The sequence below is a fragment of the Sceloporus undulatus genome, chromosome 6 (assembly GCF_019175285.1).
Source record: "Sceloporus undulatus isolate JIND9_A2432 ecotype Alabama chromosome 6, SceUnd_v1.1, whole genome shotgun sequence".
In the NCBI taxonomy this organism is placed as follows: Eukaryota; Metazoa; Chordata; class Lepidosauria; order Squamata; family Phrynosomatidae; genus Sceloporus; species Sceloporus undulatus.
This window is the reverse complement of record NC_056527.1, coordinates 32,512,288-32,525,644: the sequence shown is the minus strand read 5'-3', so window position 1 is coordinate 32,525,644 and position 13,357 is coordinate 32,512,288. Positions and strand designations below refer to the sequence as shown.

Below are 13,357 nucleotides of genomic sequence, written 5' to 3'. Positions count from 1 at the left end.
TTTCTGTGATAGGAGCCATATGTTTGGTCATATATATGCAAACATTGCTCATAATTTTATACATGATCAATAAAAGTGATGTTTTCTATGATATCTTGTAATTTACGAACCAAATTTCTCTTTTCTTTGCCTTTTTAAACAGTATGCAAGTGTTGAGAAAAATGGTGAATTTTACATGTCCCCTAATGACTTTGTCACACGGTTTCTGAAGATAATAGGAGATGGAGTACCCAATCCCAACACTGTCCAGTTGCTGGGAGGTGTGGTGGATCAGACTAAAGATGGGTATGTAATGTGGCATTTACTTAAAATGCTTGTGTCGTAATGGTGGTAAAAGATTCACAAAATCAGTTGAATCTTGCTTTTCTTACAAAGTATGTGAAAAAGATAATCCATAATCAGGTTCTTCCTTTAGCAGGAATTGGTTCTTCATAATTTCGGAGTAATGTGAATGGAATAGAATACAGTCTTTAAAATGCATTCCATAAGACAATGTACAAAATATATAAAGGATGCATCGACTTGGTTGCTGTGTGTGAACAGAATTTTGTAGCAGACAGGTGTAGACTAGGCAGATGTGATTGATTTGATTCAGCAAAGCTTGTTTTAAAAACTGTTATGACTTTAATCCACAAAAATTATGTGCAGATAAAATAGTGAGCCTTTTAAGTGCTGTAAATCTGTTATTTATTTACTATAACCTAAATCAGAATATATCTTTTAAAAAATCTTTTTCATTCATTCTGTTTTTATTCCACCTTTCCACAAAACTTTAGTGGTCAAAGTGACTAACAAGCATAGTAATAAGGAAATTAAATAATAAAACAATTAAAATTGTCAAAATAATCTAAACCACTGGAATGATCACAATAATCTTTTTAAAGACCAAGTCACATTAAAAAAAAAAAACAAGTCACATATAAACAGTTATGTGTTCAACAAAACAAGAAAAAACACAGATGGAAAACAGATTTTCTGGTTTATTGTTATTAGGAATAAAATACTGCCAGCCAACCCTGATGCCACAAAATAAAATCTTGGAAATTTCAATAAAAAGAAAAATTAAGAACTAAACCCGAAACCCAAGAAAATTTACAGAATAATCTGTAACTCTGTGTTGTCTAACTATTTCTGTTTTGAACAAAATGAGATGCAAGTTGCTTAATATAAATCGGAAACCTTTATTTTTTATTATTGTTATTCAAGTATTACAGGAGCCTGTGGAAGGCTATGATTTGTGCTGAAATTTGCTAGGATTTGGGATGTATGTTCTGTACAGAAAATGTGCTCTCTGATGGATGTCTCTTCCATCAGCTTATGTGATTATTCCTTGCATGTATTTTTGGTTATTCCATGGTATACAAAATAACCTCTTTGTTTGCAAACTGCAAAAGAATACAGTATTTTAATGGAGATTTATCTGTGAACAAGCCTTTGACTGTTGCTATATCTCTTGCTCTTCACTAAAAACATGGGAATATAAACAGAACCATATTAGATAAGGTTCCTTTCACACAATGGCTGACCACTTGGGAAGTCTATAAGGAGAACATAGGTACACCACTAGCCTCCTGTTTATGCATCCCACCAACTGATATACCAAGGCATACTATGTCTGTACTGGATATCTTGAGTAGGAACCATTAAAGCTGTTCAAGATTGCAATCAATACTACAGCAGAATCCCACAGTAACTTTGGGCATGTACATACAGGCCAAAATAAAGCTGCTTCAGGGCCCTTTGGAGGTATGCTGTTTAAATGATGCATGCGTCCTAAGAGTCTGGAAGCCGCGTCAAAGCCATGCTCCAGTCCTTAGGACTGGAGCATGGCTTTGAGGCAGATTCCGGACTTTTAGGACGCATGCATCATTTAAACGGCATACCTCCAAAGGGACCTGAAGTAGCTTTATTTTGGCCTGTCTTTACGGTGCCTTAGTTGTATGATGAAGTACTTTTTCTGTGAATGTGCTTTTCCAATGTATCACTCAACACACCAATGCCCTGTACTGGTGGTGCATCACATGTACAACTGTGTGTCTGATGAAAGTGGCAGCCATCCAATGGAATGGCATCTGGGCAGGACATGGGAGGTCATATTTGTGCGACAGTGCACATGCATGGTATTTGTATATTTGTGCAGTGTATTTGTGCAACAGTGCACATGCATGATGGGGAGGCGATTAAAAAAATGATACAACACAGCTTGATGCTGCACCATGCGGACTGGCCTTGAATGTTTGGCCTGCCTTGGGAGTGGGCCATACAGACAGCTGGATTTTGATCCGCTTTTGGAAGATGCAGGATCGAGCCTGTCTGCTCTGGCTTCTGGTCAGTCTTACCAACTGAGATCCCATTGGTTTATAAATTGGGACTCTTTGCTTCCGCCTGTGTCATTTTACACTTGCATACATTCATGTTCTTTTATCATTATAAGGCTCATTCCTCCTTGAAAAAAATCCTCTTGGAACACTCTGTGATCCTAAATAATGTGGAGTCCTCAGTAAGCCTGTATACATACCTCTACCTCTAGTTCATTTAGGAAGAAATTAACGTGCAACAATTCCAGTCCAGATCTCTGTAGGGTAACTGCGCTCCCACTCCTCCATTGTGAGAACTGACCATTTATTTGTACGCCCTTACAAACTGTTGTTTACCTGCTTTTGTTCTGTAAGAGGGCTTTTTCTGTCCTTCCATGACTACTACATTTGCTCAGTCAGGAGTCTTTAATGAGGGATCTTCTCAGAGGCTTTTTGGAAGTTCAAATAAACAGTGGCCCAAATTCTGTTGTTAGTGTCAATGACAGTAGACTCATTGAATGACTGAAACTTGCATAAGTGTTCGCTTTCCAAGTTGCCATTGATTCATAGGGTATATGCTGGTTGCGACTAACAACATAGGCCTGTACCTACCAGATCGTTCCAGTCTCAACATAGAATGCAGCTGGACCACTGAATGACACTGGAATTAAAGACATACTAAAGTGTGATAAGGTGATTGCAAAGACACCAAATTAATTAAGAAACCTGGTGGCACACTGGTTAAATACCAGTACTGCAGCCATTCACAGCCACAAGATTGTGAGTTTGATCCCAGGCAGGGCTCCAGGGCCCACTCAGCCTTGCATTCTTCCACAGGTTGCTAAAATGAGTAACCATCTTGTTGGGGGCAATTGATTTACACATTGTAAACCGCTTAGGGAGTGCTTAAGTACCCTGATAAGCGGTATAGAAATGTACTTGCTATTGCTATTAATTTTTTCACCTGTCTTCACTGTATAAGATAAAGGGCAGATACCCATCCCTGAACTGATATTTTCAAAATAAGAAAACAGAGAGCTAAGACAAATAGTGGTAACAAGACAGACAGATACACGCCTTATTGACAAATAAATACGAAACAAATTGTTGGGTTCAGATGATAGCCATTCAAGAGTTATTTTTTTAAAAAGTGTGATTTTTTTAAAGCTAAAATATGTTACATGCTCCTAAGATCAGTCTCTGTACCAGAAAACAGGACAAGGTCTCACACAACAACAATTTTAGAAAATATCCAAGACACCAAAATCAAAAAACAAACAAAAAGAATAAAACATTCTGGTTTAACTAAACATCTATTCCAGGTAAATCAATGAAAAATGTTCTTTAAAATGCCCAAGCATTTAGAAAGAGCATACCTTATTGAAAAATAGCCAACCTGCCTTCTACAAAAATTAAGTCCTATCTCACTCACCTTTTACAGTTCTTTGGAAATGTCAATAGATATGTGGGCAGGAGTGATCTGGTAGATATAGGCTTAAATCTTATGTTGTTAATCCAACTAGAATATCCCCATAGTCCAAATGCACAGTTCAGAAGTCTCAATTCAGATTATCGGGTACTAAATAGAGCTCAATATTTCTGTGACTTTAACAGTTTCTTCAGTTTGATCTGTTGTTTAGCTCTCCATGGGAAAAGAACAGTATTTCTGTTTTCACGTTAGGTGGAAGCACTGTAAAGCATTTACATGTTGATTTCCAAAGGGGCAGGTGGGAGTTCTGAGACTTCAGGAGGGCAATTTAGGATGCCTTTCACCCTCCCACAGATGAGCTGCAAAGATTTTTTTTCTTGCAAATTGCATTCTTAACAATCCAACCAGCTTTCTGTTACAATCCATACCTATTTTTTTCTATAATTAAATTCTGTCCAATAAAATATGCAATTTCTGCCAATCATAGCTTGGATGCCAGTAACTAACTCAAAATGCTATATAGCTTTTATTTTTAGAAAGTGTAAACAATTCAAAATAATGCTTTGAAATGCCAGCTTTTCCCATTATTATTGATTTATCTCTAATCTAGCAGTTTTGAAAATAGGTTGTTTGTCTAAGATTGAAACATTAAATAATAGGCATAGCTTACCCTATGTCCCATTATGCTATTATGGGTAAATTGCTGATTTTAGTAAACTATTGTGGCTTTTTTATTTATTATACAATGATGAGGATAATGATTAGTATTGCTAAACATACAGAAAAATGAATATGTGTGTGGGGGGGGGGGGCAAAATGAATTTTCAGAGATGTATGCCTTGGATATTTTGTTATACATTAGAAGTTAATAGTGGTTAAGCAATTAAGGCAGAATTCCTATAACCACTTAATTGAACTCAGTGGGACGTACTATTGAGTAGATGTGTATTGGAGGGATGAGGGCATGTTACCCTCCAGATGTTATTACACTGTTTTACCATTGGTTAGGGATGATGGGATTTCCATTCCAACATCTAGTGCAGGGGTGGGCAAAGTGCTGCCCATGGGCTGCATGTGGACCTTGGGTATCCCGAAGTGCAGCCCTTGAAGCCACCCAGAAGCCCCTCAAAGCCCCCCAGTCTATACTTTTAAAAATTTGGGCTGCCCAAAATGTGCCCAAAACATAGCAGTTTCCTTCCCTTGACCTACCAAAACAAACAAACAAACAAACAAAACCCTCAAACCTCCCCAAAACACAATGGAAATCTAAAATATCAGTAAAAATGGTGATCAGAAATGACATCATGTTACTTCAGGTGTGCAGAAACACTTTGGTGCAGCTTGCTGGGCAGACACAGGGTGGAAAAAATCCCCCTACCCCCTACACAGTTGGTCTTCTCTGATCTAGAGACTTGCAGCATCCTCCTCCCATATATCCTGAAGACTAAAAGCCTATATTATGGTAATACTTTTATTAGGCCAAACCAAAAGGCAGAAAAATCTTTGTGCAAGTCTTCAAAATCAAAATTTCTTCATCAGGCAAAGATGCGTTTGAAAAGGTTGCAGAGGAAGGGCGATAAAGAGTGGTGCTAAGAAAGGAAACAAAGAGCAGAAAATTTAGCGAGATATGGCTTGTCACGGTTACAAATGGCCCAGCTCACTTCCTTGGCATGCTATATGCTTGGAACAGAAGATTCATTGGAGGATTATTTGAGTTAAATTGTATCAGTGATTTTTTCAGATCCACTGAAATGTAGTGTTGCATATATTCATTGTTGTTTTTAACTGCTCTTGAGTCGATTTTGACCCAACTCACCCTGCAGATGAGACATCTCCAGGAACCCTGTCCTCCACTGCTCTGCATAGTTCCTGTAAACTCATATGTGTGACCTCCTTAATAGAGTCCATCCATCTAGCATGCAGCCTTCCTCTCTTTCCTCTTGCATATATATACAAGACTATTATTGAGGAGAAACAATGATGATCAAAGGTGATGCAGGAAGTTAATCTTAATACATTTATTTCCTGATACAGACTGAAACAAAATTTTGACCTTATCTTCTTCCACATTCATTTCTTCCCTTTCCAATGAAAATGTTCAATAAGTTGTCTGTACATGGCATTTAACCCCTTCCAAGTTGCATAAGATCAGTAATACTATATTGGCTAACTAGGATAACTAGCTGTAATTGAAAACTTAGTCAGAGATGAAATCTTTGAGGATAACTTCAATGCAATTTGATAGCCTTTGATTTTCCAAATTTCAGGTATGTCTTCAGATGAACATCCATTAATTTTTGGGACAGTATCTTTTGAATGAACTTGGATCATTTTTGTTTTTGCTTTTTTTATTCTTTAATACAGCTGCTTTTCAGTGACTAAATGAGACAGATTTTTAACTATGAGGATGATTGCTCAGTGTATCACAACGAATGCAGGGCAAGAAGTTCAGGACACTGTGCCCTGTTGTTTTTGCTGTTGTTTTTAATAAAGTCATTTCTCCCTGCCTTTCCTCAACTAATCTTGCATTTTTGTCATTTGAGGAGTACTGTTGTGATTATGCTAACAAATTACTAGAACTTACTATTTGCCATATAGACATGTTGTTGTCAACAGTTTCTGAACATTGCAATTCGTAGATGTCCAGAACCATTATAGATGTTCAAATGTCCTCACTGTATTTGAAGTTTCTTGTATACTGTTTTCTAGGCTCCTCTGTGTTGTTCTGTCTAAAAAGTATTAAACCAGAAGTAGGAGTTGAAGGCTTTCATGGCCAGCATCCATAGTTTTTTTGTGGGATTTTCAGGCGATGTGGTCATGTTCTAGAAGAGTTTCTTCCTGACATTTCGCCGGCATCTGTGGCTGGCACCTTTAGATGCTGACGAAACATCAGGAAGAAACTTCTAGAACCCACAAAACACTACAGAAGTAGGAGGCTTCTCTGCCAATGTTTCGCCCACCAGTACTAGCTACAGTCTGCCCAGTTCAGGCTGGGTTTTATTGATCATTGTTACATAATATTCATGTGCTTAACTTGGAAGACACTGGTGTTTTATTAGGTCCAACTAAGTTTTGCTTCTTCTTTGTCCTTTTCTGTTTTGACTTGCTAGTTTGACTTTTGTGTCAAACTGAATATTGGCTGAATAAACACATCAAATCACAATGCACTGTTTTTGTGTAGACTGAATCAAGTAAGCTACATTTTACTGGAAGCAAATCCAGTGGGGTTCAAAATAAGAACTTTAAGACTATAGCCTCCAATGTTATAGAATCATCGAATCGTAGAATTGGAAGAGACCACAAGGGCCATCCAGTCTGACTCCATTCTGCCATGCAGGAAATCACAATCAAAGCATCCTCGACAGATGGCCATCCAGCATCTGCTTAAAGACCTCCAAGGAAGGAGACTCCACTACACTCCGAGGGAGTTTGTTCCACTGTCAAACAGCCCTTACTGTCAGGAAGTTCCTCCTAATGTTGAGGTGGAATCTCTTTTCCTGTAGCTTGCATCCATTGTTCAGGGTCTAGTCTCAGAAAGCTTGTTTACTGGAACAGCAGTAAACAAGCTTTCTCCATCCTCAATATGACATCCCTTCAAATATTTAAACAGGGCTATCATATCACCTCTTAACCTTCTCTTCTCCAGGCTAAACATCCCCAGCTCCCTACGTCATTTATCATAGGGCATGTTTTCCAGACCCTTCACCATTTTAGTCGCCCTCCTTCGGACATGTTCCTTTGGACATATTATTGGGGTTTTTTTATTTTAAAAAATCATTATGTCACCTTCACTGTTATCATCATCTTGATGACCTTCATTTATATCCTGCATTTTTCCCAATCTTGGGACACCTGGCTCCTACAAAATGTAAAGCTAATACAGATAAAATATTCAGAACTAAAAACATACAAAAGTTATTATTCAAATACAGTTGAATTATCCATAAATATCCATGTTTTATCCATAAAACCAGTGGTACTCAAACTTTTATCTTTGGAACCCCCCTTTACATATACTTGTGGATGTTCTCCCCCCCCCCCCCCCATGTAGCATATGAATAAAAATGTTTATTTAATATGCATATTTTCATTCTCACATTTAAGTATATTCATATTTTAACATTTTATAAGGAAATAACTGTTCAAATTAGAACTGTCTTGTTTAAGTAAATAAAAGTAAAGTAAGGGGCGAAACAGATGGCCCTGATGGAGCAGCTTGGAGCCGCCCCATTTAAAGCTGGATTGGGTCTGTGGAAAACAGACGCACGGCCCCGATCCAGCCAGCTGCCACCCCAAACAGGAGCAAAAAAAAAAATGCTACTCCTTTGCCTCTGGAGCCAGCTTTTTCCAGCTTCAGGGTGTGTGGCGGCTAAATGCCATGCCCCCAAGTCACCTAGAAGCTGCCCAGCGTATAATTGCAGGCACGACTTCCGGGTAACTTGGGGGTGTAGTGCGTGTAAACGCCATGCCTGCAAGCTGGCTTCAAGCCATCTGAATTGGCTGGTCTGTTTCAGCCCTACATAAAGTCAATATTTAGCTCAACTTGTATAAATATTACACATAAAAAAGTTTTGGGGGGAGGAAGAGGAGGGGGATCAAAGCTTCCAAGTCTTGTGAAAATTTTTGAACACCCCTTGTCCCCCCCCCCCCCGAGTCCTACTCCATAGTTCAAGACCCATTGGTTAAAATCATTAAAAATAAATCAGTTGAAAAGACAACAGATAAAAGTCAATAAAATAATGCCCTTACAGTCCGTTCTAATAGAAAAGTTGTGTTTTTTTCTGAGCAGTTTTTTTTATTACCACCTTATTTCTAATACATTCTCAATTTTCTTGAATTTTATTGGAGTTTTTGGGTTTTTTGGGTAACTAACAATACACATTTGGAAATTCAAGGCTCAGTTTGTCAATACAACAAGAGATAAATAAATATCTGATCATGGTGTACTGTAACCTGAATTTCTGGAAGTAGTTTTTCCATCGGGTTATTCACCACTCCCATTTTTTTAAAAAAGGTACATCCATATTTTAGGATATGGAGTTAAGAGGAAATTATGAACTGATTCTCAATATCATTCATCTCTTGATTTTTTCCCTTCTTCTTTGATGTAATTGTAGTGGTAGTTGATGGTTTTTGTGTTACAGGTGCAGTTAATCCATTTTGGCTGAGATCCTGCATTGACCAGGCAGGATGTAAGGTTCTTCCCATCCAGTTCCATATTCTCTCCTCCACCCTTGCAGCTGTCAAATCCCTGGTGGGGGGAGGGAGTCTTGCCATTGCTGCACCTGCAATAGCTGTTGCTTACAATAGGGAGGAGAGGGGAAAGGGAGGCAATTCAAACAGTGGAGAAGCTGCTGGTCTTGGCTTGAAGGGATAAAGAAATGCGGATTCTCTTACAGATGGAATTCACCATCATTTTTTTGTCCCCTGGGAGACCAGAACAGCTGCAGCTTCCTGGTCAAAACTGCTTTCCTATGCTTTCCCCTCCTCATTGATAAAGAGCAGCAGCAGCCCTTCCTGGGGCTTGACTCCTGTGGTGCACAGGATTTTAGAATGGAGCAGAGATGGCTGTGTCTCATGCAAAATGAGACATAGGTGCACATAAGTCACTAATAGGATCCTGCCCAATGTGTTTTATTTTGTATCTTAAAGGAAGCTGTCTAAACTGCTGAACCCTAAAGCAGGTGTAGAAGTTTGAATAGCTCCTTTAGAATCTGGAATTTTAAAAAAAAAGATTAATATGGAAAATACCAACCAGTGGCATCGCGCGGGGTGTGCACACCACACCAGGTGACACCCTAATAAGAGGGGGGGTGACACCTGTGCGACCCAAACAACTGCCTTTGGGCAGAAACAGGCTTTGGCAATCGCCTGTGTCCTTTAAAATGCTGATGAGATGGTATGAGTGGGGTGAGGCACAGAGGGGGGGGGAGAAAGGAGAAGCTCTAGGTTTTCTTAAAATTTTAAGTTTTAATTTTTTTAAATTAATTTTTTTAAAAATGCATTATTTTAAAATTTTCTTTAACAATTTCCATTGCCATTGTCTGAAGCTGAGAGAGTGACTTGCCCAAGTTCACCCAGTGGGTTTTTATGCTCAAGAGGGAATTGAAACTTGATCTCCAGAGTCATAGTCCAGTGCTCAAACCACTATAGCACACTGGTGGTTCTAAACTTCCTTGCCAAGGCTCTATCCAAAGTGTTTCCTTTCCCCTTTCTGCATTAGCAGATTAGGATGCTGCCAGTAGCTCATCCAGCTAGCTCATCCTGTTTAGTCTTCCTGCACAGAACTTTGATTTCTTCATTTTGGTACTATACTGTCAGTGTTGTGTCACTTGTGTTCAGACAAGTGGCTGCAGGATGTGGGTAGATCTTTTCTTCCACATTGGACGTTTTGTAAACTTCAGGTTTTTTCCATCCTAAATAGGAAGAAATTTCCAGGTATTGTTAAATTCTTCCAAAATGATAGGAAACACTTTCATTTTCCAGCTGTTGCTGCTAACCACCTTCACGTCGATCCCAACTAATGGCATGAGACACCTCCAAGACTCCCTTCTTAGGTCTTGCAAATTCATACCTGTGACCACCTTAATATAGTCCAACTATATAGCGTGACCTGTGACCACATCCGGCCACCTTAATATAGTCCAACCATCTTAATATAGTCCATCTAACATGCAACCTTCCTCTCTTTCTCCATCTCCCCACCTCCACATTATTGTTTTTTGCAGAGATGTGCCTTCTCATGATGTTTCCAAGCTGTGACAGCCTCAATTTAATCATCTTGGCTTCCAGGGAGCTTTTAGGCTTGATATGTTTTAGGACCCATTTGTTTGTTTTTCCAGCCGCATCAGCCAAATTCATTTAGTACAGCTATTCTAGGCACAGAGTAGGCCATGTTGTAGTAGCTGCTCGCCATAAAGTCCTCAACAAGGAGCTTCTTGGAGAGGGAGAAAAGACTTGTAAATTTTAATGCAGTGCCAGTGAATTTGACTACACAGACATGCAAACCTAGACTTTTCAAAACAAAATCCTAAGAGTGGGTGCACATATCTAATTCGCACATTCTTTCCATTATGGATAGGAAAAATATGTGAATTTTAGTACATTCTTATGAAAAATGACCTGAAATTTTTTTTTTTTTAAATTGCCTATCCCTGCTGGGATGCTTTTTGAAAGTTTTCCTGATTGTGGTTTAAGAAGAGGTGGAAATGTTGGCAGTAATAGGAATGTGAAGATGGGCAGGAGAAAGGCAGAGATATTGTAAGTGTTTGAGCCAGTGTTGAGCTGGATGGTAAGCTTGTCATGATGTCTGTTCTGTGGATAAACTGAGCTGACAGTGCAGCTGAAGATCACTTTTAACATCATTTAATTTTTTGTTCTGTTTGATTCATCTTTCTGACCTCAGTCTCTTTTGTACAAACTAATGGTTCATTCTGTTAAAAAATAAAATAAACGTGTGCATGTGTGTGGAGTATTATTGAAGGAAAAAAAGCCCTCTGACTTACAGGGGATCTTTCTGCTTGGTTTATAATTCATCCATCTCTTCCCCATTTTGCATTGTTAAAATGCAGGGTTATTAGGATTTTCTCAGCCAGGCTTTTACATTAGACAAGCCCTTGCTTATGTCGGCGAAATTATTCTTAAGTAGTATATTGAGGTTCATGTTAATATGTGCTGTTTAATGAAACCTAATGATATTCAATGAAGGGTTGTGCTAAGCCAGAGAGAAAACCTGTTACCTAGGCAACTACACTTGTTCAGTATAAAGCTTGGAACATATGGCTATGCAGCATGCATTATTTCAGCATCTTTAACCATTAGGAACCACATGTGTAATTGACTGTGAAAAATTACTGCTCAGTTACTGTATTGTATGGTCATAATAGAAGTAAATGAGTACGTCATTGTTGTTGGAGTAGATCTGTTGGGAATCACTTGCAGGCCAGTCTATTTCAGGAGCAAAAATACAATAAGAAGAAAATAGCTGGTTTAATTAACATGTAAAAATTGGGTTAATTTGAATTCAGCTGCCACAGCAGATATTCATGTTTCTTCTGCAGCAGCCAAATTTGATCTGTACCATTTGTATGTTTTGTGCCTATTCCCATATATATATGTGTGTGTGTTGGTACTATTTGGCCAAAAAGAGTAGCTGTGTTAGTTTGTTGTAGGAAACAAGAACAAGGAAATGTGTGGCACCTTTTAAAGATCTCACAAATTTTATTGTGACATGAGCTTTGTAAGATAAAGCCTACTTCATCAGATCACTTCACCAGTCTGATAAAACCAGCTGAAGCTCAGGTACAATAATTTCCCCCCAGCATTTCTATGTGAAGATCCCATTAAAAACATCATAAATGTAAGTATGTTTATATGTATATACATAGGAATTATATTGGAGCCTGCACTCATATTAAACAAATAATAGTAAAATAGCAAAAAGATACGTATATATAAGTGCAGCAATTGGGGAAAAAATTTTTGGACAATTGTTCCCAGAATTCCCTAGCCAAGGAAAACCTCTCTCATGATTCCCTACTAAACCCCTGCAAGCTGGGCAGCCAGAGAAGAGAAAGAGGAAAGATCCCTTGTTTCCCCTTAATGCCAGTCTAACTGGGAAGTAGGAGGTCAGGATTCAAACAATCTGCAGGCACTCAGGGTCTGAATTGGCCCCCTATCCAGTGGTTATGGCCAATGTTGACATTATCTTATCCTCAAACGGGGTTCCCTCTTGGATCTACTTACCACTGGGCCAGCCCAGATCTTGCTGGTGTCAAGACCAGGATCTGGGATACTACTTGTGCATCTCTCATACCAACTTAATCAAAAGCACACCCCCCCCCTCAATTCCTCTAGCATGACCTGGATCATGCATCAGCTTTTCAAAGGTAAAGAATAAACTCCAGCTGGCTCTTGTTAACCTGATTTTGATCCTTGTGATATAGTTGGCAGTTGCATTGTGAAAACTGGAATACTGACTCAAAGCCCAGTGAAGTAATAAGGGCCTGTGTAGATTTAAGCCCTATAGCCAGGGTGGGAGCCATGTGGTCTTCCATGTGTTGCTAGACTGCAAATCCCATCAGCTGTAGTCAGCACAGCTAGTGGTAAGTCTTACTGGAAGTTGTTGTCTTATCAGCTTCTGGAGGGCTGCCCTGCCCTGTGCCAATCAAAGAGGCATTATGTATATAACCTAATAAGATACGTATGAATTGCAATTTGAGAAGCACAGCCCTTTTGATATTGGTAGACCACAACTTCCAGCATTCCTCATTACTGGCTTGGGCAGTCAAAACAAATCTGGAGTCTGGTACTTTGACCACCATGGTTTGAAGAATGATTTGCTTATATCAGATCCAGTCTATTTTGTTGTGAAATGTTTACCAACAACATCCTTTCTATTTATTTACTTTAAAAATTAAAAAAAAATAAAAGTGGTACCCAGAAAGTTTTTTTTAAAAAAAAATACTGTAGTGGATTTAATACTTTTTTAAGCAGGGGAGGGTATTAGGGATTTTACATGTTCTGTATTTTAACTTTGTTAGCCGCCCCAATTGTTCTCAGAGGGGCGGGATACAAATAAATATTATTATTATTATTATTATTATTATTATTATTATTATTATTATTATTA

The 13,357-nt window shown here is 38.6% G+C and overlaps 1 protein-coding gene across 3 annotated transcripts in view; it reads left to right on the top strand.

Annotated features, from left to right (window-relative positions):
* Nucleotides 1-13,357, top strand: part of SLC25A13 (solute carrier family 25 member 13) — a 140,839-nt gene that overhangs the window by 44,856 nt on the left and 82,626 nt on the right. For 2 of the 3 annotated variants that reach the window (XM_042472754.1, XM_042472753.1), the window contains one exon: nt 143-285. The exons of the other annotated variant lie outside the window; for it this stretch is intronic. In XM_042472754.1, the coding sequence (XP_042328688.1) occupies nt 143-285 (143 nt within the window). The remainder of the gene's footprint in view (nt 1-142; nt 286-13,357) is intronic. 3 annotated transcript variants of the gene reach the window in all.